Below are 27,534 nucleotides of genomic sequence, written 5' to 3'. Positions count from 1 at the left end.
GAACTATTTTTCTGCACCAATTTTTGTCTCTCTCTGCACTGTTTAATAACTTAAATTTCAACGTGTCCTCTAGGGTGTTTTGAACTCTGGATGTTGATGAGGCACATTCTTACAACATGATAAATACATTAATTTAGAGACGTCAGCTGTTCAGAGCTTTAGCTTTGTACAAGTCACCTATTCACAGACCTCATGTAGTTAAGTGAGATGTTACTAGATTAACTTTGACTATATGCACTTGACAGAAAATGCAAATTAACACATAATTCAGGATATGATTCATTTCAGCGTTGTAATTAATGCACTGTAAGATAAAAGCTGGGGATTGTGGGAAAAGAGAAACAGCTTCTGTTGTCTGAAACTTTGGCGTTTGATAAATCAAAATATAACTTTGCACTTAGATGTGTTAAATCACAAACCAGCTGGTTTTGACAACCAGTCTGTGAATTACTTTCAGGAGTAAACACACAGACACAACAACACATTGTTACCCGTTCTACCTGAGGTTTATTTTCTGTTTTGTGAAAAGAGGTTTGTTTTTATATATGTATTTAACAGTTTACAAAATTGGCTTTAAACATTTCATCCAAAATATGTCTTATACTCTGAAATAAACAATATCACAAAAATAATCTATATTCCTTATCAACATTAAAAAGTAGTGTACATCTGTCATAAAAACAAGATCAACAAAGAAGCTTTCACATAAACTTGAGTTTATGTAAAAGCAGCAGAGAGCAGATTCCCAGCAGGTGACTGTCGACTGGGCCCGCACTGATGCAGAAATTCCTCTCAATAAAGTCATACTTCTGGAAAACAGTGGAGTGTTTGTGGTGCCCCGGAAGGGGGTTTCACAGGACTCTGTGTTTGTCTATGTTTGTGTGATGATGTATAGTAGAAGTAGATACAAACAGCTGCAGTCACTGAACTCTGGCTGTGCTGCTGGAGTGGAAGGCCAGAGGATGCTGATGCTCACTCAGGAAACCAGTGAAGAACTGACCTGCAGGAGATACCGATGACTCTATCTGCACTTCAAAAGAGATATTAACTATTTCTGTCTACCAGGAACCAATTAAACCAAGAGAGACATTAACGAAGGTGACCTTATTCTGTCTGCAAAAACTGGAATAGGGTTCAGTAATACTGAAATGTAAAGAATGAACATCTGCTGCTTCAGATTTTGCCACAGTGTCCATCCTTAAACAAGAAAATGAGATAATGTGATGAAGTTTCTTCATCTCTCAGGAATTTTGTTGACTAAACCAGCCAGAAGAGAAGGCTTTCAACTGTGTTATACAACCTGCAATGCTCAAGGTGACTATTTTCACTCTTATTTTCAAACTGTGGCACAGTATGAAACTGTAACTGTATTTTGCGGGAATATCCCAACTGAGATACAGAAGTATGTTTCTACTACCACATCAAATCATATATACTCAGAATCCTTCTATCTGAGTCACCTCAATGTTTTAATAAAATACTATCGTCCTCACAAACCTTTATCCAGACCAGCTGAAAAAAGGTCTGTTAGGAAGGACAACGATAACAGGGATGACCCCGTCCATCACTCTCTGTCTCATGTGAGGATTTCACAGCTTATCTGTATCCCTCCAGTGGAGTGTGTGTGTGTGTTTTCTGAACAATGTGCTGATTAAGACAAAAGCCTTCTGAATGTTCAGACATCCGCCAGTATAAAGAGGGTTTACAGTCTTCAAATAACCCTCAGTGGATCTGACCTAAAGATGCTCCTCCAGTTAAACCCAATTCTCTCTGCTTCAAACAGGAAGTGATGTCACAGCACAAAGACAGCGGGAGCTTCTGCTATCAGTGCATTTCAGTACCCTCGTTTCACTTTGCAGCCAGTCAAACAGAACATTAGTTTTAGCAAAAAACATGTCAGAGAAGAGGAGCTTCATTCATTTTCCTAAGTACAAAACAAAGATGGCTTCGTCACTAACTGCCATGATCATTGAGAAGAGGAGAGGATGCTTTCTCCTTCTCCTCCACCTCGGTGAGGGCCCTCTCCAGCTGCTGGATCAGTACCCGCTTCTTGAACCTGCAAGACAAGAAAGAAGATGTGAAGATTAGTGTGATTGGACCTGCTCTAAAATAACTACACAGTGTTTATGAGTGGCTTCAAATGCTGCAGCACTACAAGGAAAACAGATCTTCAGTATGATGTGACTACAAATGATTGATGGGCATTGTTCTGTGCCAAGATCAGGAACAAAAACTCCTCACCTCAACTCAAACTTGGCCTGAAGAGAGTTGTATTTTCTTACCTGACAGCCTCTCTGATAGCATGCTGGATGAAGTACTTCTGGACATTAACCGGTCCTTTCACTTGCTGCAGTAATCCAAGTATTGCCTCATAATCTGATGACAAAGACAGGGTTAAAGAAACAAAGATATCTTCCCAATTGGACACTAAAATCAGCAGATTTTCATATACACAGGAGGAATTTATACACACTTCGACCAGGTTTGCGGACTTCCTTAATGACCCTGCTCCTCAGTTCTGCCTGGCAACCATCTAGTGGAGCGATGTATATGGTTTCCAGCAGCGCAGGGTCAGCTTCAGGGTCCTCTAGCTGACTCTGTGGACTCAGTCTCTCATAGTCCTGTTTCTCCTCCGGCAGCTCTTCATCCAGCCGGTCTTCCATTAGTCTCTCCTCCATCATGTTTCTGTCCTCTCCCTCATCTGCTGCACACAACCCAGCTTTCTCCTCTGGGCTCAGTGATGAGGGGTTGTCTGTTATAGTGTCTATCTCAGAGGGCCACATCTCCCCTGACTCAGAACCAAGAGTGCCGTCACCGTTTGTCTCCACGCCTCCCACGTTGTTGCCATCCACTCCTGTAGCCAAGAAAAAGAGCAGTTCAATTCATGGGACACTGACCTGACCCATAGTGATAAGACAGTTTGTTTTCTTTAAAGTGTAACTCTGAATGTCTGAATCTTAATTCTACCTTTGTGCTGTGGAATGGGTTTGAGGAGGTTCGGATGCCCTGAAACTGCTCCTGGACTCTTTCCCACCCCCATGTTGTTTGTGCTTCCTGTAGGAGTCTGTGGTCGCCGCAGTAATGGGGACATACTGCGCCTTCTCTTCATCGTAACACCTGAGTTGGAATCGCCGGAATTTCCTCTTTTCTTATTCTGAGGACCTGCTACAAACTCGTCAGCCTCATCGATCATCATCCCCTGGGGAAAGGATGAGAAAACAAAGAGTTAAAGAGTGGCACACCGAGCACACATTAAGAGTAAAAACCAGTTGTTTGTGGTGGTGTCTAGTCACCTTCTTATCCTGCTTGAAAGGATTCCCAAATGTATGTAAGCGTTTAGGTTGGTCAGGGTCGATCTCCCTCAGCGGAGACGGCATCATTTTCAAGTACTCCTGATAGTTTCCCATCTGAGCCACCGGGATGCTGTGCAGATAGTCTGACAGCCACAGAGACATTTTTATTTGACAGTTTGGCTAGTTATTCAATGTTTATCAAACAGCTTGATTCAACCATGAGTGTCTCAGTGTGAATACTTGGGAGACTGTAATGTATTCAACCATCTGCCCTCACTTCACTCTCAGATGCATCTCTTTCACTAGGATAGTTAAATTATTTAACTCAGACTTAAATAACTTTAGCTCTAAATCTTCAGACTCTCCTCTGACTCTGCTTTTACCTTCGTCCTGCCCTCTGATGAGCTTCTGTGACGTTCGTAGCAGATTGGAGCGCATCCTGGTGAGTTGATCCAGAAGGTTCCTTCTGGGGATGTCGTAAGCATTCCGATAAGCTTGAGGTTTTACATCCTGGAAGTGCATCGACATATTTATTCAGAGGAAATAAAATACTTTCTGATTGTTTTTCTTCCAACACTAACTAAGTCAAACATTTTAGAAGTGTTATTCCTGCCCTTTAAATACCTTATTGAGTAATGCGATCTGGAAGCCAGCAAACTCCTTGAAGTTGATGTCCACCAGGCGAAGGGGCCCCTCCCCGCTGATTCCTTGCAGCAGCTGCTTGAAATCCCGGCGATGGGCCAGAGAGAGTGAGCTGGAGTGATTCCTCACCTTTATGCCAGTTTCTTGGGGAGCTTTCTTCCCCACGGATACGATCAGACGATCAGACTCCATCTTTGCCTAAACACCAACCAAGGTAAGAGAGACACACAACGTTTTACGACGACCAGGTCAGAAGCATCAGTTCACAGGTACGATACTACGAAGGAAGTTAGGTTTTTGGAAGAGTTTGTCTGATCTGTTTATTTGTCTGAGAACAACAAAACTCAAAAAGTAACAAACAAATCTTGATAAAATTTTCAGGAAATGCTCAAAATGGGATAAGGTAGAAATGATTAAATTTTGGAGGTGATCTGGATCACTGTCTGGATCCAGGATTTTTTTAAAGGATTCTTTATCATTGTGAGATAGGGCTGTTTTCACCATATGTGTATATAACTCCACCATAAATGGTCGGATTGCTTTGCAAAACAATACAAGACAAGGTCACCATAATTTCTGACAGATGTAAAAGTACGATCCAGATCCTGGCAATATTCTGGATACTCAGATCCAGAATATGAAATTGTGTTCTGGGCCATCATAATTTTCAACACTGTCAGGAAACAAACTATCGTACAAACCTGCAACTAACACCAAATTGTAGCAGACAGTCTGCTGAAAGGGAGTATAACATTAAAATAGGACTAAAGTGTTGCTGACAATCACAATATGCTTGGAGGAGTGCTTTTCTAGTTAAATATAGAATGTATTTTTTTCAGATTATTTTACTATCTGCTATATCACATGGTCAGCACGACTGTGTGAAGGTGTGATTTTTTTTGTGTAGTTCAGGTCTATAATTCATTTCACAGACAAGAGTCAGTAAACATGAGAGGAAGAGCTAGGTGTCAAGTGTGCCTGAGTCTCCTCGTGCTCTGATGCAGCAGTATCTCCATGTCAGTGTTTGTTTAGAAAAATGGTCTGATTTTTTTTTTACAGAAATAGTAGTGCTGTGTGTGAAACCAATACCTAGGGTGAAAATGCATAGTGAACTGTTATACTGGGTCATTGCACACGTCAGAAACCAGCACTGTGACATTCATTGCACTCCTGCACCCATAGGTACACTATGCAATGAAAGTCTCATAGTCCCTCCTATAAGTTTTCAGATTGCTTATAAATGTTGATAAATGAATCTACGTTCATGAGCTCATACCTGCTGGCTGAGCTTCTTCAGATAAGAGATGACGCTGTAACTCAAGCCACAGTCCATGGTGTCAGCAATCAGGTTCGGTGCCCCCATCATCCTCATCGCCTTTTTTAAGGGCTGTTAGAAGACAGACAGAGAATTTAGGTGGTGTTTTTCTTTATGCAAGAACAATATCATCCACTATCCATTCATTTATTATGAGCTGAAGGCAGTTTACCAAGAGGTAGTATGGAGGCATGGTCTTTAGGTACATCTCAAAAGCTTGTCTCCACTTGAGGTTTGGTTTAAACTTGTGCACTTTAAACAAGTCGTCTGGAGACAGAAAAATAATTTTTTAGCATAAAGTTGCAGAAGAGTTACTAATGGACAAATATTTATATCTTGGTGATGAGAACAAACATTTCCTTACACATTTGAGTCTAAGATTGGAGCTAGCGTATTGAGCTGTGCTGCTGGAGTGACAGCACAGCTCAATAGTCTAGTCAAACCGTCCCATAAATGTTAAGACCATCTTTAAGTACAGTCTCATGTCTTACCAAGAAGTGGGAGAAGAACCGGGTAGTTGTAAGGCATGACAAACAGGTTGACACAGGTGAGAGTTGTGCTGGCTTTAAGGTAGCCAAATGGTTGCCCAAGGTCATTTTGCTTTGCACTGCTGCTCACAAACACCTGTGGATGAAAAACACACACAGACGTCCTTTTTAAAAAACAGATGTAGAAACCTGCTTTGCACCAAAGATCATGAATGAGTATGGTACTAATTCATAAGCAGCAGAAGCAAAATACATGAAACCAGTTTCTGGAAAAATCCCTTGAGGCAGCGCCAGCGACAGCAGGAACACACCAACACACACACGATGGGTGTGTGAATATCTGCCATACCTGCCAGCACATGTGTGGGGACTTCCTTTCCAGAATGTACTGGGTGAGTGGGGATGGCTCCAGTTCATACTTGTCGAAGGGAAGCTTGTCGATCACCATGGGCTCACAGTCTACGCAGGAGAATCGCACCACGGGATGGGCAGAGCGAGGTGGCTGTGAATAAGAAATAGATGCAAGTCAAGATCTCATTAAAACCTCCAGTATTACGCAGGGTCACAAAGTATGTGCAGATGATGGAAATCACACGATGAGTTCGGATAATTTAACACCTAGTGGCTCTATGAAAAAATTACTGAGTCATGGCAGAGGAATAGAGGACACCTTTAAAAAGAAGTCACGCGAAAGGTTTAAGAATTTGTCACTGAGATCTGAAATCAAAGGAGAAACACATCAGCTTTATGGGACAAACATTATAATTCTAAAACGGCCTGTGATGTTCAGTTTTTGTGTTTGCGCTTTTCATTTCACTAAGGAAACCAATCAGAAGCACCAAAGCTGCAGCCTCTCCCGACTCACCAGGGTAGGAGAGTTCTGGTCCGGCCAGAAGGACTCTGGTATGGGCCAATGGCCGACTGGAACTCCTGTCTTTGGGTTTGGTCGTACATAGATGAGTTTGTGGCAGCTGTGCCACGCCAGCGAGCTGAAGGAAGATACGGGACGACTCGCCTCCACTGAGTTCTCTGTCAAAAAGAAAAGGTGCAATGAAAAGGGAATAATTCTAGCATTGAGTTTTTTTCTCTCTCCATAACTCCACTTTTTGAGAACAAGATTTGTACACAAGTCAAGTGTTTGCTTTCTTTTGGCTCTGTAAACATTCCATAAAAACTCACCTTCTCCAACAAGAGGTGGATCTGGCCCCGTCTTCTCAAAGTTCAGAACAACTCCACTTTGTACTTTTTGGACCAGAGACTCCAGACACTGATTCAACATCCTCTGTGTCCGCACACAGTACGACCGTCCTGAGAGAAAGAGGGAGCAGGAAGTGTGACTATAATACATGATAAAATAGTTTCCTGTGAACCTGAGAGCTATTTGAAATACTGTGGTAACAAACTGGGACATGCCATACCTCCAGTGACTTCACACATCTGGGTGATGGCAGACTCATCCGTGGGGACGCTCCCCAGCTGCTCGGTGTCTGGAGCGGCTGCTCCTGGAAGCCTCAGCACCAGCGCAAACAGACGTTGGTCCCAGCGGAAAGGCTCTTTGGTCAACTCACTGCCAGCCAGGGGAGAGTTAAGGGGCAGGTGCAGCTGGACAGACAGACAGACAGGGTGGAGAAAGTCAGTGATGATAATAAATACTTCAACTTGTTGCAGCTCACAGTTTGTATGCTTCCCTCATATTTAATGTGTCATTAAAAAGTCTTAACAGATCAGATCAATAAACAGGGTATAAGCTGAAATCCTGAGGATAAATTCAAAACCTTTTTAAGACTTTTTTAAAACCTTTCAGAAAGTCTTAAGACCTTACCGCAACTTTAAGCTGTTGTAAGCAACCAATCTTTGACAGGTATAGTTTGAATTTTAACATAAATTATGTAAGCTGAGACGGAATAAAGCTTGAAAGAATAAATGAAACTAAAGGCAGGTTAGCTGACTTTCCCAATCTCACAAAAAGTAACAGCAGTTATTTAAGGCCAACTTGAAGAAAAAAAAACTAGAATTTATTTCATCATTATTATAGGAAATGTGCCTGAGATTGTGTTATTTGCTTGCCGTGCTACATACGGATGGCTACTAAACTACCGAACAAACTGAGTTTGTTGTCATATTAGCCTACAGGTATGTTGGGCTGCTACATATAGCCTGCGCCTCACAAAATTACAACTTTGCTTGTTGTCACGTTTCAAACAACAGCGCTATGTATTGATAAATACCTTATCGCATCGGGTTGTATTCAGTAAAAAGTTGATTTGAACAAAGAAAATTTGTTCCAAAACAACTGAGATCAGGGGAAGCTTTCTCTAAATCTTAAGAATCCAAGCTCCCAGGTCGTCAAAAGTCTGAGAAATTGAGAAACTCTTGTGAAATTCTAATGGTCTAGAGAGAAATATTTTGAGATGCTAAACTTTTGCTAGATCCTCACGCTGGTCTGTGATGAGTGTGACGAGCAGAATGATCGTCCAATCACCAGGTGTGGTTATTTTTGAAGGTTCAGATCCTGAAAACATTTTCCAAACAGATGGACTATTTCCGTGGCGGATATATGAAACTGTCTGTCTGGCGTGTCAGGTTGGTTTGTAACAGTCACAAGGAGGAAAATAAATATTCATGGATATGTTTGGAGTCAAAGCTTGAATACCAATACAATTTAATACCTCATAACATTACAATTAAGGCTTTTTAATACTTTTTAAGGGCCTTAAATTTCCCACAACTGATTTATCAACTTTTAATACTTTTTAGACCCTGCGGACACCCTGATTACAGTCAGGACAGAAGGACGCAGTAAGTATCAGGACTGAACACGCTCACTCTCACCTCATCGGGCACCCCGGAGCTGTGTGTAAGCTTGTTCCCATCAGTGATGGTGATAATCACAGATGGTTCGAGGAAGAAAGGGTTGCGACCCTGAGAAGGAAAAAAATAACACACACAAGTTTAATCAAAGTGAAGACCCCAGTTTCTCTCATTGCTCTGTTCTTCATCTCATCTTCCTCACTAACAAAGAGACTGATGTGAGCTCTTTACTTCCTCAAGATCCCCTCTCAAAGGTTACAGTAAATACACATCTAGTGTTTTAAGATGAGTCCTATTTAACGCAACAACCTACACGATATGTGTGATTAACTCCCACATGCTATTGAGGGGAGTGTGATAGCCTGTAGTTTTGTTGTTGTAAACATAGTTGTAAAGTGTGATACGTCTTTAACAGTATGCTGCAGGAGTCAGTCATGTCTACGTCCAACTCACAGAGAAAGTCTAAACAGATTAACAACCCCTCCACATGCACCTAACCTGTACCAGTATTTGAGAGTAGTAAATTATGTCTTTGAGAAGGAGTTCGAAGTAAGGACATGTGAGAGAAGCTGATGATTGTGCTCACTGAGGCAGGACAGATTGTAATAAGCTCCAACTTTTTTTCTTTGTCTCCAGTTAAAGGAATAGAGAAGAGCTTTGAAACCTTTGTCAAAATGTTACTGAAACCTAGAATACTCCAAGGAGAGTCCACATACTTAGCATAGTCCCTATATCAGGAAAGACATGTTTTACAATTGACTACTCAGACGGCAGGTCAGCTGACACACACATAGACAAAACAAGTCTTCTCTCTATGATCAGTGTAATAGTAGCATAATTTATCCAGCACTAAATAGTGCTCGACACAGACATGTCATCAATCAATGTGTAAATGCCATAAAAATGCACCAACTCTTGTGTTTTAAACCTTAATGAATTTAAAAAGTTAGCACTTTATTTTTAAAAACTCATTAACCCTTAGAGGAGGAGGAAATATTTAAGTTATGGTGTCAAAAAAATCACATGATTGGACTGCTGCCTCAAATACCTGCCCATAGTTGTCGATGCCTGAGACGAGGCGGTTGAGGTTCAGCAGGTCAAAGGCTGTGCGGAGAGCGTGCCCCAGTGTAGTCAGCCCAGACGCCTGCAGGTTCTTCAGCTCACACATGAAGGTGGCATGGTTCTCCTTCCAGCCTGCCTGAAATACATACATTACATACAGGGCGGTGAGTGCACTGCATAGCAAACTGCTATAAAACAGAGGAGCAGAGGAGGCACGGTGCATGGAGGGCAGCCACACACCAAAATAGATCCCCACCCACAGATAGCCATACTGTGTCATTATAAAGAAAAACAGAGCAAGTTCTGTTCAGGAACAGCCACAAGCTGTTTCACGTCAAGCATGAAACTGCCACCAATCACTGAGGGAGCTGTAATCTCTGAAACCCACTGATTCTGTGCAACATGACATCATAGTAACCATTAAACAAAACCAGGCCATGCCAAGCTCTGGAAAGAGAGGAAAGTATTGTTGGAAAGCAGGCCCACATGTGAGCTAGCTGATGCTGTTTAAGAAAGATTCAGTGACAAGCATCCAAAAATATATTTCCCACTGCTGCATGTCCACTGAGGAAGACAGAGATACTCCCACAGGAGGAGAAGTGGGCGTGTAGCTGCTCTCAGACTTTTCTCCAGCAGGGTCAAGTACCTTACTGCTGCAGCTCCATGCCTAATCTAAGGATGACCTGCAAGCTTACCACTTCCTTTATCAGGAGAGGGAGGAGGGAGGCTAAAGACGGGCAGGGAGACAGAGAGGCTGGATGTGTAGCCTACAGAAGCACCCACTGTTACAAGAGGCACATTTGACAGTTATGATATCTTTATAAAAGCAACATCTCAGAGCAGCTGAGGCAGAACCAAAGATGGAAACACCCACAGGATAGTGGCATAAATACTCAGACACAGACACTCGCACAGGCTTAACGTGTACTCAATAATTCAAACTTCAGAACATTCCTTTTTTCCTCCAACCCGACCTCCTCTCTCTCTCACTCTGCATCAACTATTTATTGCATCTGAAACTGTGCAATCAGAGTAGCCCCATTCAGTAAAACCTTTCATCATAATCCTCGATGCACAAAGCAGGCGAGAGCAGGGACAGCAAACTGAGGACAGACTTCATGAGGGAGAAGCAGTCCAGACTGCAGCACCTTGATGATCCAGTGTGAGGGAAAAGTACATGACAGGCCATTTGGCTATGATCTAATTAATGGAGATGTTTCAGTTGGAGGCATGAGGTAATGGTCTTGACTTGCAGTGAATACTGCATCACATAAATGATAGCATCTGCTTAGATTATTAAGTCATAACTCCAGTCTTCCATGTATGCCTACAGGAGGAGAATACAGATCAGTAAATTGTGTTTCAAAAGCTCTAAGCCGTGATTTTAGAGGTCACTAAAGAGATGTTTACAGCCTGAAAGTTGTAAGGGATTTAAAGATTACCTCTGTGCAGTAGTCGTAAACAGAAAAAAGAAACACCAAAATTCCAATTTATCTGACTCAGCCATAACTTTCTTTAATGTTATTACTGAAAATGTATTATGTTTTGTTACAGCTCTAGCACTCTGCAATAGCACTCTGCAATGTGGTCATGAAGCATGCAGACTAAAATTAAGATTAGGGGAAAGGAATCTCATAAATGTGTGAGGAGATAACTGACAGAAGAAAAACTAGGTATCAGCCTGTTTTCAGGGGTGAAGCTGAATGTTAGTGGACAGAGTTGGCCAAGACCTGATACAGACTAGCCACTGGGGTAGATCAAAGAGTCCAGGGGGTTTGTGTGGGTTCTATATATGGTAATAACCTGAGCATGAAAAGCTCAGAGAGATGTATGCCAGCTAATAAAACGAACATAGGTTAGTGTGAAGGGTTCCTGTGTTGTCATGAACCCCTTGTAATTCTTGCAGTGATTTATAGGTTGTCTGTTTTTGCTTGGGTGTGAGTCGTTAAAAAAGACTTTTTGAAAGCATAATCAAAATGCTCCTAGTGTAGGTATGAGGATTATTTATATGAATGATTATTTATATGAGTAGTCGTTTTAAAGCGAACTGAGTGTCAGAAATCCCTCATGATGAAGAGGGTTTATCAACTTTTAACCAAGACTGGCCAATGGTAATGCATGGATGAGGGTACAGGGGGAGGAGGGTATGACTGGCAGGTCCCTTGACCAATCTGGACAGTCTATTATAAAAAAAACGGTGACGTCATAAACTATAATAAATCTCTCCGCCTCCATCTCAACGCCCGAGACTTTTCTCAACACAAAAGCAAAATGTCCGCTGGATGGTCGGAGGCAGTGCAGCTCCGGGTCTGCGGGTATTTGGAGCAAAAAAAGGCCGTTTTCGCCACCGGGAAGCCGCCCAACACTGACTACAGACCAGAAGGACAATAAAACCTTACTCGCAGAAAATTATGTTGGCTTTGTCAAATGTAAAAAAATATATCAGTTGCTGATTACCTTCACTCCGTATGGTGGATCATCGAATGTAACTAGCATGTACCTGTCGCCTCTACTAGCCGGGTCTCGGGCACGCAGCTGTCAAAAAAGAAAACCAAAACAACATATAATTAATTTCCACCAGTTTTGCCCAAGGAACCCTATGCTCTCCAACGCTGCATTCCTGCTGAAATATTCGGGGTGAAATCAATCTTTACCTTCATAAAGACCTCAACCGCGCCTTTAGCAACGTCCAGATACGTCGTACCCAAATAAGTGCGCTGATTCATAGAGGCGGACGTGTCTAACAGGAAAACTAAAATAGGCATTTTAAATGTACAGCCGCAGTTGAATGCTTTTCTAAAATAACTGTTATCCACATATGACCTATCGTGCGGCCAAACTGTTCACACATGTGTGTATATATTTGTTATAATAAGCCCCCCCCTCCTAAAGAGGGCCGTTGCTTTCGCTCCCTCTCTATCTCCCTTTGTAGAGCTCTGTCTTAGCTCGCGCTGTTCAACTTCTGCTCCGAACCAAATGGAACGCCCCTTTCCCTCAACTACACGACCATTGGCTGAGACCATTTCCATTGACCACGCCCCCTTCAATATATAAATATATGAAGCGGTCAAAAGGTTTGTGTAGATGGTTCATCCGTTGTGCTCCTTTCAAAATCCCTAATGGGCGGTGAATTAATGTATGGCCCGAAGCCGTGGTGTATACGTGTCACTGTCAATAATACAAATGTAATCTTCACCAAAGAGCTACCTGTTAATCCATAGGATCCACAGGATAACCGGAAAATAGATACTTTTAGCTCATACATTATTTTAAGGAAACTGAATTTCCTTGCGAATTCCTTCGACAGCTCGCCCCAACACACACACACACACACACACACACACACACACACACACACACACACACACACACACACACACACACCTCCCCTCTCTCTCTCTCCCTCACATGAACGCGAATGCAAACTCTCCCTCTCTTTCTCACAAACACTGCGCCACACACACATATGCGCACGCACGCACAAGGAACCACACGCACCCACACATTCACACAGCCATACGCTCATACACACACACGCACAAAACACACGCACACACACACACACAAAACACACACACACAAAACACACACACACACACACACACACACACACACTTTTCCTCGATTCTCTTTGTACACACTCGGTGCGTTCAAAACATTTTAAATAGCCGGCCTTTATTACTCAATAATACAACACAAGTACACTGCTTTTGAGATAACATCGAAGTACGTTATACTCATATTTTAAAATCTTTTCAGGTGTATTGAATTTATCAAACAGACTATTTGTAGCACCTTCATACACAATACAAGGGGAGTGCAAATTCAGTGCTTTACATTAAATTGTAATAGTCATGATAATAATAATAATAATAATAATAATAATAATAATGAAAATAGTTATAATAATAGTAATAGTGATATAATAATTGTAATGACAATAATGATAATGATACAAGTAACTGGAAAATACCCCCCACACCACCAACACCACCACCACAACTACCACATGCACCTCCACCCTTACTCTGTATATAGAAACACTGAAGGTACAATGGGTACAATAAAAAAACACGATACTTAAACACCTTTAGGTTAAAGAATTTCGAAAATAGATTAAGATGCTACATTTAATTTTTATAATAATTTTTTGAAGAGCTGATTTAAGATGAAGTCAATAACTAAAAAGGTAACCGTTTACTTTAAATCAATAAAAACAGAAATGAATATACAAGTAACTACGATACATCAAAATTATATAAATTTTAACTAGTTAATGAAATGATAAAACTCAATTAAAAGCCTGACTTAAAGGTTTTGGTCTTGGGTATGCTATGAAAATGTTTTAACTCTGTACAGTCCACCAGTTGTCTTAGTAACGAATCACACAGACCAGAAAATGTTTATGTAGCCTTTTCTTTAATTTTATAAAAGAAAAAAATAGAAGCAAGAAAATCCTTTAGATTTCAAAGGTCAGGGGAATGTCATAGTAGCCATCTAAGGACAGATTTTCAAATGAGGTTCAGTGTCTCACTTTGCATTAGTAGACTGATGTGTTGATAAATTAGATGCTGTAAACACAAGTTGAAAAGTTTGAAAAAAAAAAAAAACGTTGTTGCCGCATGATGAACCAATGTGATTCACCTGATATTTAACATCTACCTTCCTATGAGAGTACACAATGTTGTGTGGGTCATCTTTTCGTCTACGTCTCTACGTCAGTGTTGTTGACGTCTTGCTCGTTCTCTTGCGCCCTCTGCTCTCCCAGGATGCACTGCGTGGTCTGCAGTGTATTGTTGACAAAGAAGAGGACCGGAGAGAAACAACAACAGGGTGGAACTGAAGCTCAGTCCCTGCTCATAACACTGACGTTACACGAAGCCTTGCGACGTGAACAAGGTAAAGTGTCCCTTGATATTTTCGCGTAAAATATTTAAATATCAAGTGTGAATATTGAATTTTGTTCCGACACATCGAGAAGTTATCCCTGGGTTGCTATTTGCTAACACCTGGGGTTGTCTTACTCAGCTAAAGCGAGCTGTCGTGTACCTTCTGTAGCGTTAGCACAATGATGTTACAGTGTCATAGCAAGCTAATGCCACAAACTGTGCCTTTAATCTCTAGTTAACGGTATGATTATAAATATTATACGACTAATGAATCTGGTCCTATCGTTACTCAAGGTGCTTGTAAAAACTGGATGTCTCTTGGCTGTCTATGTTGTAACCTACTATTACACTGCAGTTTACAGGCAGCAAGCATTATAGTAGCATATAACACATTTTTCGAGATTATATAATTATTATTCAATGATAGGTCGTCAAACATTATGGTATAACACGTCCGTCAGTCGGTATCACTTGGCATTATAGATTTACTGTCATATGCAACGAATCGAGCTTTGCTGTTTACGTAGAGAACAAAAGATCTTACGACATCGGGACTGGGCTCTTTCTGTACTTAGTGCAGTGCGATGAAAACATTTCATGTTGGTTCAACCACTTAAAAAGTTTTTTTTCTTTTCTCGTTTTAAAATTCTATTCTAACTTCCACCCAAAAATAGAAATTAACAAAAAATAAAGAAAAAACGACAACATTTCTGTAACGACGAGGTCAGATATCTACAAAGAGGCTAACAATAAAGGCTAATAATTAATAAAAATCTGTTGTGATTCATATGCATATATTTTATGAGGATTCCTTTTCAGTTAAGTCTTGGATGCCATTGCATGCTTTTATGTATTTACATCCCATTCCAAGTTAAACTAGTTTTCCTACTGTTCTCCGACACTTTTCGTTTTTATTCATCTTATAACTTACTTCTTACATAGCGGAAATCAGGAGACTGGTTCTAAGCATATACTGTATAAAATAGGTTCTAGCCCGACTGTATCCATGTACACAAAGCGGCACGTGACCAGCCACGTGAACCAGCCACATGGCGTTAACTTTTTACGGTTACTTCGTTGAAACGATATTGAGAAACCCCAAATAAAGCTTCATTTCATAAAATAACATGACGTCCTTTGCCCCACAGCTTTTGCATTGAAGCTCATGTAGAAAATCACTAGTTGCTGAAATGCTACTTAAAAACCAGTAACTTCTCACACTGCCAATACAATCATGTTTTGAAGTGAAAACTAACAAAACACGTGTGAAATCTATGGTGTGCCAAAATGAAGAAAATTCCCTGAAAATTAAATTGTTGTTTTCAAATTCGCATGCAGTGTTAAAAAAAAACAGATTCAACATATAGTTAATGTCCATTACTGGTAATAAGTAAGAAGGACATAATCCAATTTATTTATGTTCAAAGTGTTTGCTGACCAGTTAGTAACAAGAAGTTACAATAGTTATGGGCCAAAGATATTGCTGCGGTAATAGGTCATATGATTACTTTATCAAACTCCTAACTCTCAAAAGTGTTTTTCTAATAACTTAAAAACGTAAAAATTCTAAGAAAAAAAATGGTGCAATATTTCTGAAAAATATCCAAAAAATAGTCCAATGCAAAATTAAGTGACTGAACATTTTCAAATAAAAAATTAGTGTTTCTAAAGTTAATGTTCTCCATCATCCATCATGCATCATCATGTCTCTTCACAGCTCCTTGTCATTGCCCCGAGGCGATGATTGAGGATTGGTCCCAATTCTACCCAGAGGGTGTTCACACAGCTTTGTGATTTGTGGAGAGAGGCTTGGGGGGCCCAGACAGACTGAGGAAGGGGACGGGGAGGAGCTCAGCTGGGGCCAATGCAGCAGCAGCACCGACAGCCTGAGCTGGTGGAAGGAAACCTTCCTGTGTTTGTGTTCCCCACTGAGCTCGTCTTTTATGCAGATGAGCAGTCATCTCACAAGCAGGTGCTCACCCTCTACAATCCCTATGAGTTTGCTCTCAAGTTCAAAGGTCAGTTTGCAGAATAAAATACAACTCATTTTGGTGTCTTAGTGTGCCGTGGTACTTTTTATACTCATATTATCTTAATGTGCTTTTTTCAGTGCTCTGCACAGCGCCAAACAAGTACACTGTGGTTGATTCCACTGGAGCTGTTAAGCCACAGTGTTGTGTTGACATGTAAGTTTGCTTTTAATGTGTGTTTGTACATGATCTGTTGATCTTATGCTGTGATGTCTGAGGGGAAATAAGTTTGTAACATATGAGTTTCCTGTATTATATTCCCCCTCCATCCTTTTATAGTTTATAGCTAACTTTGCCAAATACTGACTTGCAGATCTGATGGTCAGTTTTGATTGTATTTTAAATTAAGAGTCTATATATTTCTCCTTGTTCACACAGAGTAATCAGACACAGAGATGTGCGGGCTTGTCATTATGGCGTCTACGACAAGTTCCGACTACAGGTGTCGGAGCAGAGTCAACGGAAAGCCCTGGGTCGCAAAGAGGTGACAGCCACACTCCGTCCCTCAGCCTCACAGGAGCCGCCCAGCCCTCGACCCCAAGATGAAGAACGCAGAATCAAAGAGCAGTTTGCTGAGAGCGAGTTTTTTGAGCAGACTGCGTTTCAAACAGGTAGGATTAAGGACTACTGTGTGGTGGCACCACCAGGGGGCGCCAAGTGTTTGGACACTCACATTGGAATCTTTAACCATTTAGAGCACATGGTGCCTTTACGCTGCTGTTTGTGTTGAACAGATATACCTTTACTCTACCCAGCCTTTCAGGCAGAGCATTCTATAGAACAAACTCTCTCTAGTTTGTTTTTTTGTTTATATCTTGTAAATCTTCCTGGGTAAGTCATTTGATATGTGTGTGTCTTGTGCCTGACAGAGAGCCGACCTGTTGCTGGAGGCCCCAGTCTGCTAACAGTTCTGCTTGGCCTGGTGTGTATGGCCGCCCTGATGCTCCCAACCTTGGGAGAGCAAGAATCTACTGTGCCTGTCTACCTCCACTTAAGTGTTAACAAGAAACTTGTAGCTGCTTATGTTCTTGGTAAGTGGGAAAAAAATCATTCCTAAATTGTTAAAAGCTTTGACATTGCATGGTTTAAGTTGTGTGTGTGAGTATTTAATATCCAGTTCCTCTGTTTTGTGTCTTCACACTCAGGTCTTCTTACGATGGTCATCTTGCGCACATGATGTGCTATGTGCTAAAAACAGATGGAAAACAGTTAAATGAGGCTGAGAACATTTTCACACCAGAGGCTCTACTCTGCAGTAACTACAGCTGACAGTAGTGAGATTGGGTCCTCATCCAATTCACCCTTTCTCTTGAAAATGCATTTTAGTATATTTAATTTCAGTTACACATAGTTGAGTTGATCCATTAACACTACTGTCTTACCGCAAACAGCAAAGACCTCTGGTGAGCGTGAGAGGAGCTGTCCCTGAGCAGGGCCTGTGGAGAAACATGAGGCCACATAAAGTGCATTCAGGCCTTTTATTCCCTGTGTCAGTATTTTGTTGCCACTATGTAACACAATATGGTTAACGTGAGTGTGAAGGAATCTTACAAACATGAAACATGTACATAAAGCCATTAAACTTTTCTTATGGTATTCACCTGTAACCATCATTATATTGATATTTTAAAGCATTTTTAGTGTAGACTTAAGGACTAAATGCAGTTATTTGCATGTTTTGAGAAACCTTATTTGAATACATTTTTATTTTTCCAGGAATACGATCATTTGACATGTCACCAAAGGTAAATTGCTTTTTTTGAAGACAATGCTTTGTTTGCCGTATTATATCAATGCTCCATCAAACATTGAATAAAGTCTCCGCTCAGCGGGCTCTTTTAATGTTCATGGATCCACATGGGCTGTTTTGTAGTTGTCAACTTTGGACGGATGGATAGCAGAGACAAGATGGTCTCTTCTACTCTGTGATGATGGTTACTGAAAACTAGTCCTAGTCCCAAACAAGTCTGTGTGTTCGCAGTTTGTCTACAAAATGTGAATTCCCTCAGCAGAAAGGTTTATGACACACTTAGTCCTCTTGGTGCAGCATTAAAACAAGTGTGTGTGTGAGAGTGCGTGTGCTGCAAATATAAAATACTAAAATATTCAGCTCTACACTTGTATTAGAGAAATAATTTATTTAGTCCTGATGTCTGCTACGATTGCAACCACAAACAACACAAGCAAAGGCAGGAAGTTAGCCAGCTTGAAGGATTACAGCCTTTCCATCACAGACGTAAAATATATTTGCTAAATGCATGCCCTGAACGCTTCTCAAGAGGACTTTACAAACAATCCAGAAAAAAAACATGTTAGCAGCAGGGCGAGCAGACCAGTTTCCATTTTCTTATTCATAGAAAGGAAGAAACATTCAGTAAATGAACTGCAACCACACATTTAAATTAAAGGGCACGCTTCCATAAAATGATTTACAATCTCTTCCTTTTGTACAAACTCTTTAAAGGCTACAAGACCTGGAGTTGAAACATAGGATGTGGGGTCATGACAGTTAAAGCACATTTAGGTGCAATAATCACAGTAAAGGCTAAACCTCTACATACAGCGATTTCTTGGATATAAACAGGGAAGGGTGACTTTTACTTTTCTGCCTGCACAGTGGCTGAAACCTCACAGGACTGAGAACACTGTGCAAGCACCCATCAGTGAAACCAAGCAGAGACATTAGTTTCTGACGGAGTAATGGTGCTTTTTTTTGTCTTTTTGGCAGAACGTTCCAGCGGTCAGTTGATTTGGTGTAAATAAAACACTGATGGTTGACTTTTACCAGAAAATAGCTAATCACCATCAATTTTTTCTAACATTTTTTTGAGCTATAAATAACATTTTGAACACTAGAGGAAAGAACACAGGATCATTTCTGTACTCTGCTTATTTACAAACATCCTGACAAGAACACAGGATACTAAGGAACCTTTAGTGTTGAAAGCCCCACAGTGATGACCACCTTACTTCATCCACAGCGTACTGCATTATGCATGAACTGTGCATAACTTGCAATTAAATTTGCAGCAAGTTCTGGGGAAAGGGGGGCATAAAGCCAAACTGGATAAAACACCACAGTTCATAGCCTCTACCGTTAATATCTGCAGAAAACAACTGACGATATAGCAGTAAGGAAATCTCCATAGTTCTAGACCTGAAGCAGATTCAGCTCCTTTACAACAGAAACTTTTGCTGGTTAAGACCTCTGTCCACAATCGCTCACAGCCCATAAACTTAAAAACTATGTACGACATCTGACGAGGTTAATATGTACATAATTAAACAGAACAGAAAAACAATAAGTTACATCTTTTCTTACAAAATGTGCACAAACAAGAAGCCTGTGGACAGAAGTTTCCAGCACAAAACAAAGAAAAGTACACATCCAATAGTCTCTTTATATGTCCAGTGCTCAGTGTCTCTCATCAGTGACAGGAACTGGGTCGACGGAGATGCAGCTCAACCACCTCTGAACACAATTTCATGATGAAAATCATGTGGTGTTCAAAGCATCTTCAGTCATGTGTAGTCTCACTCGACCTAACTCAAACTCATCCATCCATGGCTTTCATTTCCTTTATTCAAACATCACTGCCCCTCCAAAATGTAGCCATGTACATCAGCCCAGAAACAAACACTCAAAATTCCACTTAAACCAATTCTTGGTGATGATGGAGGGTCTGGAGAGGAAACATGTTCCCTGGAAAGAGCCTTTAGTGCACCTGTTCTTTAATGCGTCTCCTGCTGCCCTGTGATCACTTAGGGGACAGATCCTGCAGTGAAGCAAAGGGAGAGTTGCTGGACGAAGAGGGTGACACTCCCTCCATTTTTCCTGGTGAGTCTGTGGAGGAGCCAACACTGCTGAGGCTGCCGTCCAGTAAATCTGGAGAGTGACTGAAAGAGAAGGACAAGCTGAGTGAGGCTCAAGATGGTCAGAACTCTTACTTTGGTAAACACCAAATATACTAGTCTTAGACTCTAACCTCATCAAACCTCCCATTTGATTAACATACCTGTGGCCTTTGAATTTCAAATTTTACTCTGAGCTATGCTAATGGCTCAACTTACAAGACTTGACTGCAGGTTTTACAGGTTAAACAGAAAGTGTCAGAAAAAAATTTCCACCTCAATAAAACCCAAGAATCTTCCCTCGAATGTCATTTCACTAGTTGTGTAGTAGGGTACTTCACTGCCACCTGCTGGCTGCTGCAGAGGCCCTGAAATGTTGTCCATCACTTCCACAGAGGCTCAAAGGTAGTCAGACAGCAGCCCGCAGGCTTTGAGTTTGTAGGGGTCTACTTTGCCACATTTACACAAACTGGATTGCACAGATTAAATGTGGATAAGAGCAGTACCATGAATTTCCGAAACCGACCCTTTTTTATCGTAGTTGTCTTGTTACAAGTATTTACAGCTGGGTGATGAAGTAAATCAGAGGTGTCAAACATATTGCTCGCAGGTCAAAACTGTGCTGCCAAAGGATTTCATCAGGCCTGCAGAATGAATGAGGTGAAACCTTAGTGCTTGGTGTGTATGCAGCAAGCTTTGGCGCTCAAAGAATACAGCACTCGGCCCCACTACGAGACTCAGAGTGGCGAGAAATCCTGTGTCCTAGCGTGATGAGAAATACTTTGGCAGAGAAGCATTTTTCATGTCATAGATTTACAAAAACAGATCACATAAGTTTGTTCATTACATGTTTAGAATAGTTCCCACTCCCGTTTGTTAAGTGTGGGGAGTTTATCTGTCTTCAGATTGCACTGCATATACAGTGCAATACTGTATACTTCAGTTAAAAATACCTGTGATTCAGTGTTTTGTGCCTTTGTACAATCACTGCATCAGTTATAAAGCTTATGTGTAATAAATAAACAGAGGCTAAGCACAATTGAAGTTTCTGTTATTTTTCTTGAGAAATCTCAGGCTGTTCATACAAAGTTTTGTAGAAGTTCATTAAAAATAAAGATTTCTATAATATACTTTTATTTCTTCGTACTTCAAAATGGGAAAACTTGGACTTGTTTTTTATAGGTAATTATGTTGTGATTTTACTGGTTCAGCGCACTTTACATCAAATTAGGCTGTGTCTGGCCTTCAAACTGAAATTATTTTAGTTGTAAATGAACTTTTTACATCTGCTGTCGCAATATCTGCTTGTCTTTACCCAAAGACTAAAAGGACATGTCACTTCCTAGATGTAAATAAATACAGAAATGAACTGTGAGGCTTTCATTAAAAGGGACACTGTACGTGCATTTGTTTGTTGTTGTTGGAATAAACAGACCTCCCTGTCAGAGATGATGCCATCTTGTCTGTTTACTAATAGGTTGAGGCAGTTTTCAGTGTCATAATCTTATTAAACCTGTCGTATTCCTAAATAAAGAACTCAGGTTAGCCTTGTTTACCTGATAATGGGGGCAAATTGATTAGATGGACAGCGGTTGTTGATCCACTTGTCAGTGAAAATGAATGTGCACTGGTTGATCTGGTGAGGCCAGGCTTTGATATTTGTGTTAACTAGGCTAACTCTATTACGTTACTTTAATGGCTCCTTAATCCACCTCCAAAGTAATTAAAGATTAAATAAATAGCAGCCTGATGTAAACAAAGCAACATCAGCTGAAGAGAGTGACGTCAAAGTCACAGGTGAATTCAAGTGGCCAAAAGTTGTGACTAGTTTTTCCTGACCGTTTGTTGATCCACAACTCTTACCAGGAACTGAGATCTGACAGGTTAGAGACGTCAGAGGACAGCATGGTGGTTGTACCCTGGAAGAGCCTCTTGGGCTGACTCTCAGTCTCCATTTCCCCTGAAAGAAAAGAGACCTTGAACGTTAGAGATACCTCTTATGGGAAAACTGATGTACAAAAAGAATAAGAACTGGTCAAAAGAGTTTTATCTCTGTTAAATTAAGAAAAGTTTTCTGAATTAATGAGGCACTAGTAACTCAAAACCTTAATGTAAGCGTATACTCAGACCCCTTAAGAAAGCATACATACTCCAACTGTTTGTTTAATCTGTTTGTTTTATGGTTAGAGGTTGAGGAATTTATAGATATTTGTGTTGTATCATAGCGTTGTTAATGTTTGATGTTAGTGAGAGTTTGTCAGCTGTGCACAGGCACGTACGCTGACGTATTTATCCTGATATGGCATGTTTCACAGATATAATTAAAAAAGTGGTTGTTCCCTTGTTCTTGTTCCCTCCAAGTGAACACAATACGTTTCCATACAGTTAAACACTTCACCTTTACGCTTCATTGGTCCCAGTATGCTGGCTCTGATGCAGTTGATCGGGCTTTGACTTCGTCGGCTACAAGAGCACAGAAATATAGACACAACCGTAGATTTAGAAACAGTGACATTTATAAATGCTGAAAAATATTTCAGTTTGTAATAATACAATAACTTTCCTTAACTCCCTGGTGAAAAAATGTACTTTATTGTATTTTAATTATATTCATTTTTTCAAAAGTATATTGAAAATGTATTTACACAAATTGTACTTTTTGTTAATATATAAAAAGTAAACCAACATCATGCTTTCACGCTAACACTTTTAAAAAACTTTAAAATAGTTACACTACAATGCACTTTATAGAAATATATTACACAAAAAATATACTTCAAGTAAAAGTCAAGTGTATTGTGTGTAAGTGTACCAATTTAAAACTTGTTTTTACATATACTTTTGGTTTTTTTTAAATGTGTGCTTCAAATTTCATTGTAACCTACACTGAAAGCATATTTTAAATGTACACATTTTAATATCGAAACTGTAAAATAATGTCAGAGTGCATTTTAAGTTATAATTGAATTAATTATGTATTATTTGTGCTTTTACCTCAGGAAATTCTTTTGGAAAGTGTTCAAAAGCATTTCTATGAAAACGCACTCGTCTTTCAGCCTGTGGTTTACTGGTAATATATTTGCAAGAATGTGCAATGAAGAAAGTATAGTAAAGTAATAATAAAGTACATTGATTATTAACTGCTGAACATGCTTTTTTAGTATTTGGAAGAAGCCAATAGTATAATTGAGCATATCATTACCACAGTAGGAATATACTAAAAGTACAAAGCTAATACATTTTTCATACACCAAAAATAATTTTGATGTATTTCAAATACAACCAAAATACTCTTTAACTAAATAAACATGTATTAGTACATATTAAGCTGAATACTTAAAGTATACAAAATATACTTTAAGTTGTTCCACTTTAGCACAGAAAAGTACACTAAATAAACTTGAAGTTGAGCTTTATTACAATTTAATGACACTTAAAACATACTAACTAGAAAATTAGTTGTTCCAAAATAGCATGCTTTAAGTGTACTAATCATAAACAAACTTGAAGTATACTAATGATAAGTGTGGCTTTAAGTAAGCAAAAGTATGCTAAATTTTAGTATACTTAGTACATTATTTTTTCACCATTGCTATGACATCTAATTTGCTGTGCTGCTTGAGAGCAGAGGAAATATCTAGGGTTTTTTTGAGCGAAGGGTGGTGTACTTTAACGTGTTTAATGCCACGCAGGAGAAATACCAATCAAGCTCAAGATAGTTGGTCCTATTTGAGTCTCACTGTGAACTAATGTCAATCAAAAAGGTTTATTGAGAGTATTATTAGGAGTGCAGTTAAAGCATCATTAATCGACGTTAAGGTGATTAACTGCAGTAACTCCCAATGCTTACCTGAAGCGGCGTGTTGGGCTGGGAATTGGACTGGGTGTTAGTCCGTTGCTGCTCACAAGGATTTGTAGTGAAGGTGAGAAACACTGCTGCTCCCAAGAAAAGGAAACAGACAGACAGCTGTGATTAACTTTAACATACTCCATGATGAGACATCAACACCAACATAGATGCTTTCTTTGTTGAAGTCGGTTAAAATTTCACTTTAAAGCACATAAAAACAGATCTCAGAGTGATTATCATGTTTAACTAATTATAGCTTACATTAGGTCTTACAAATTATGAAGCAGAACTGAGAATGCATGTCAGACATGTGTGTTCATTTTGTAGCCACAGCAAAAAAAATCCCTCTTAGAGTTTCCAGTTCCTAACACATCCTGCATTCTGAGCAGACTAACTTAAAACCCCGGCTGTAATTGATAAAGAAAATCAGATTACAGCAGACCATAAAACAGCTTTTACTGATGCCCTTATCCAGTTACTCACAGCGTAATCTGATTATGTATATGTTAACATACTGAGTTAACTACACACGTACCTTTTTTCCTATCCCTCTGGTTGGGGAAGGAGCAGGGGACACCGGCACAAAGTCAATACGCTTTGGAGACGATGATGCTGATTTTTCCAAATCATTATCACTCTGAGAACACAAAACAACATAACACATTGACAGCTGCTCCATTTCACATAGTTATACATTACTATAAACAGAGTCAGTAATTGACATTACTAACACTGTTGGAGTATTATACTACCAACTCAGCCTGTCCTTGAGAGACTGGTGGCCCTGTTAACTCCTTAAATGTTAGTCTTGCATGTTTTTACTTGTCTTCTCTACAGAAATCAAGAGTCAACAAAGGCCCAGGGCCAAAACATGCTGTGAGAAAATATAACAACTCTGACTTTCAAGGATCCTAGACACAAAACATATCAACAACACTGATGCAGATTGTGAAAGAGACTTTATTTACCAGACTGAGGCTTTCTTCCCAGGACTGGCTCATTTGCATGGCAGCTTGGACTTCCCTGTATTCACAAAATCCGTCACTGAGGCATAAGTCGATGGTTCTTTTGCATTTTTTGTAAGATAAGGAAAAATCACACAGGCAAATTGTTTCAATTACATTCAGGGATATTTTGCTTACCGCTCATGAGCTGTTTCTCTGTTCATCACATCTACACCCTCCTCCTGAAAGGACACACAAGAAGATAGATGGTTAAAAGTATCATTCCATCAAAATATGGATTTATTACAGTGATTTTAGATGTTTCTCCCCCAAAAAAACATTCGATCTTTATGCTGCTGTATTTGTAGTGTATTTAATTAAAGAAGTGAATCATAACCATGCAATTAAAACAATCTTTTCTTCTGTTGGAGTCTGATACTACCGATTGATCAACCCTGTAAGACCGATGGCCCTGTGAACTCCAAAGTGTTACTCTAGCATGTTTTTAAAGACACCGTCACTCCCTATGGCTTGAGAGGGAGACAGCGGTCTGACATGCTCCTTTAAACATGACCCCACATACAAGTCAGAAACCATGGGGCCAGAACTTACTTGTTTAATCTGATGGAGCCTGGTGCTGGGCACCCGGATGGGTGATGAGGGGACCTGCAAAGAGGGATGTTCATCAGAAAACATATGATACTCTCTTGATTGCAAATAGTTGAATCTGAGTTTAAAACATCTTTTACCATGTTGGGTCTGTTGACAACTGTAGTGCTGTTCCTTCTGCTTCGTAGGACCTCTCTCTGAAACACTTGGGAGTTATCACTGGAATGACAAATTCACAGAGCAGTTCAGGCATTAATAGACTATAGTTAATTTAATGCATATAAAAGTATAACAGAAGCATCAAAGGAAGATTGTGTAATATATCTAGAACCTTAAGCCATTTATCATGGGTGCACTGTTTGATCTTCTCAAGTGTCCATCGGTCTGAATCAAAGAGGATGGGATTTCCAGATCCAGCTCCATCTTTTCTTGTGGCAAGACTCCTGAATGGTTCATTTTAGTGGCTCACTCTGCCTACCTCCCAGTCATAAAGTTAGAATGAAATGCCAGCTTAGTAGTGGTACATTGTTGCTCTCCCAGCCTTGCACACTTTACATGTTTTAATCAACTGAGTAGATGTATAAGGGCCTAGCTAGCGCAGTAAGGTAAACTCAATGAACAGTGATCCACAGGGCCCGGCGGTGTGTTTAACTCCGGATAACGACAGCTCTCAATCATAACAGTTGTTTCCGTTACTCCTCATACCAACAACTATCTGGGTGACCAAAGCTGGCTGTACAAGCATGTCTCGTAACGTTATATCCTATATACAACTTTCCTGATGGATGGTTAGCACGCCATGGCTACATACCGCACAATGCCCGCTGACTGTTAGCCGCTGAGCCGTTAGTCAGTGTTGGCGCTGCACAGCTGAGGGAGAAACGCTGCTAACTCAGTTGTAACTACATGGTAGCGCCTTAAATGAGACAAAGATAACAGAAGCAGTCCCAACGTGGTTTAAGTGGAATTCACGAAGCAGTTGTTGAGCGATTTTCACCACATGAACAAACCTTCTAGCAAACTGTAAGCTCGTGTTGTTATACTAACTGCTAGCTGCTCGATCCAGCTACAGCCACCCGGGCCTGATAGGCTAACGAGCTAAGTTAGCATTAACGGCAGTATCCACTGGGAGGCCGGCTGACCGCTTTACTTCACTCTCCAGTCCACAAGTTTGCCAGCTACAGCCGTTAGCAGAGGTGCACTAAACCATGCCACCTGGAAAAATTACACGCCCCAAAAATTATAATCGTCTCTGCAGGATGCCGCCAGGAATGAACCAGATAGCAGATGATCACACAGGAGCTAGCTGCTAGCTCCAAACTTCACGCCCCTTTTAACATTAGCAGACCTGTCCAATGAAATCGCTTCAGTCGCCGGCGTGCTGGAGCCAAATGAAGTGAACTGCATCGTAAGGTCACCTGCTATACGACAGGTACGACTTTTGCTCATAAGTGGATAGGAATATTGTTTAGTATGTATTCTAATGTTACAGGTTTTGTTTACCTGATTTCTTTGCAGCTAAGAGGCCAGAATCAATGACCTCCAAAGGATGGAGGTTCGAGTTTTTACATCAATGGATCACTCCACTGCTCTCCTAACACTGACTGGTACTAACATATTGTTGAAGTATCTTGCCAGTTTTTTTGCCTTAGAAATTACTATACTAACCTTAATAAATCTACTCCAGACTATTAACTGTGCCTGAACTTCCAAGACTTAAGTGGTGGCCAAAATCATTACAACACTTTT

The 27,534-nt window shown here is 40.3% G+C and overlaps 3 protein-coding genes and 2 non-coding genes across 6 annotated transcripts; 1 reads left to right on the top strand and 4 right to left on the bottom strand.

Annotated features, from left to right (window-relative positions):
• Positions 1–496: 496 nt before the first annotated feature.
• ints6l (integrator complex subunit 6 like) lies at positions 497–12,544 on the bottom strand. The gene is made up of 18 exons (XM_074674849.1): positions 12,266–12,544; positions 12,069–12,146; positions 9,598–9,747; positions 8,571–8,660; positions 7,157–7,340; positions 6,918–7,046; positions 6,604–6,767; positions 6,088–6,240; positions 5,742–5,874; positions 5,423–5,517; positions 5,212–5,322; positions 3,918–4,133; positions 3,677–3,803; positions 3,294–3,436; positions 2,968–3,199; positions 2,474–2,854; positions 2,283–2,376; positions 497–2,056 (listed from the first exon to the last, which is right to left on the bottom strand). The coding sequence occupies exons 1-18, from the start codon at positions 12,374–12,376 to the stop codon at positions 1,954–1,956; spliced, it is 2,694 nt and encodes an 897-aa protein (XP_074530950.1). The 5' UTR covers positions 12,377–12,544; the 3' UTR covers positions 497–1,953.
• Positions 12,545–14,378: 1,834 nt separating this feature from the next.
• On the top strand, positions 14,379–18,269 carry mospd1 (motile sperm domain containing 1). Its single transcript, XM_074673397.1, has 6 exons — positions 14,379–14,510; positions 16,218–16,518; positions 16,611–16,686; positions 16,909–17,141; positions 17,400–17,561; positions 17,676–18,269. Exons 2-6 carry the CDS (start codon positions 16,365–16,367, stop codon positions 17,705–17,707), a joined length of 657 nt encoding a protein of 218 aa, XP_074529498.1. The 5' UTR covers positions 14,379–14,510; positions 16,218–16,364; the 3' UTR covers positions 17,708–18,269.
• A 162-nt stretch (positions 18,270–18,431) lies between these two features.
• pabir2 (PABIR family member 2) lies at positions 18,432–27,258 on the bottom strand. Of its 2 annotated transcripts, none has more exons than XM_074673395.1 (10): positions 26,597–27,258; positions 25,926–26,004; positions 25,789–25,842; positions 25,375–25,418; positions 25,201–25,255; positions 24,768–24,869; positions 24,233–24,318; positions 22,781–22,845; positions 22,246–22,342; positions 18,432–20,427 (listed from the first exon to the last, which is right to left on the bottom strand). In XM_074673395.1, exons 2-10 carry the CDS (start codon positions 25,926–25,928, stop codon positions 20,289–20,291), a joined length of 645 nt encoding a protein of 214 aa, XP_074529496.1. In that variant the 5' UTR covers positions 25,929–26,004; positions 26,597–27,258; the 3' UTR covers positions 18,432–20,288. The 2 variants fall into 2 exon arrangements, with proteins under 2 accessions (XP_074529496.1, XP_074529495.1); XM_074673394.1 differs by having other exon boundaries at positions 26,117–27,255.
• Positions 24,963–25,109, bottom strand: LOC141794044 (small nucleolar RNA U109). The gene has a single exon (XR_012598491.1). It is a non-coding gene; the product is annotated as a small nucleolar RNA U109 (small nucleolar RNA).
• Positions 25,597–25,737, bottom strand: LOC141794045 (small nucleolar RNA U109). Its single transcript, XR_012598492.1, has one exon. It is a non-coding gene; the product is annotated as a small nucleolar RNA U109 (small nucleolar RNA).
• Positions 27,259–27,534: the final 276 nt, after the last annotated feature.

Source organism: Halichoeres trimaculatus, unplaced genomic scaffold (assembly GCF_033239565.1).
Source record: "Halichoeres trimaculatus isolate MK-OKI-2021-1 unplaced genomic scaffold, fHalTri1.1 fHalTri1_scaffold_7, whole genome shotgun sequence".
NCBI classification, from domain to species: domain Eukaryota; kingdom Metazoa; phylum Chordata; class Actinopteri; order Labriformes; family Labridae; genus Halichoeres; species Halichoeres trimaculatus.
The sequence above is the reverse complement of the archived record's forward strand: the minus strand, read 5'-3'. Positions and strand labels throughout refer to the sequence as shown.

Excerpts from the sequence above, each read along its gene's own strand:
- mospd1 (XM_074673397.1), top strand. The coding sequence starts at position 16,365 with ATGCAGCAGCAGCACCGACAGCCTGAGCTGGTGGAAGGAAACCTTCCT. Across the intron at positions 16,687-16,908 it reads CCACAGTGTTGTGTTGACAT|AGTAATCAGACACAGAGATG; the intron begins GTAAGTTTGCTT and ends TTGTTCACACAG. Across the intron at positions 17,142-17,399 it reads GCAGACTGCGTTTCAAACAG|AGAGCCGACCTGTTGCTGGA; the intron begins GTAGGATTAAGG and ends TGTGCCTGACAG.
- ints6l (XM_074674849.1), bottom strand. The coding sequence starts at position 12,376 with ATGCCTATTTTAGTTTTCCTGTTAGACACGTCCGCCTCTATGAATCAG. Across the intron at positions 9,748-12,068 it reads ATCCACCATACGGAGTGAAG|GCAGGCTGGAAGGAGAACCA; the intron begins GTAATCAGCAAC and ends TATGTATTTCAG. Across the intron at positions 5,875-6,087 it reads CCCCACACATGTGCTGGCAG|GTGTTTGTGAGCAGCAGTGC; the intron begins GTATGGCAGATA and ends TTTCATCCACAG.
- pabir2 (XM_074673394.1), bottom strand. The coding sequence starts at position 26,241 with ATGAACCATTCAGGAGTCTTGCCACAAGAAAAGATGGAGCTGGATCTG. Across the intron at positions 26,005-26,116 it reads CCCATGATAAATGGCTTAAG|TGATAACTCCCAAGTGTTTC; the intron begins GTTCTAGATATA and ends TTGTCATTCCAG. Across the intron at positions 25,843-25,925 it reads TTGTCAACAGACCCAACATG|GTCCCCTCATCACCCATCCG; the intron begins GTAAAAGATGTT and ends CCCTCTTTGCAG.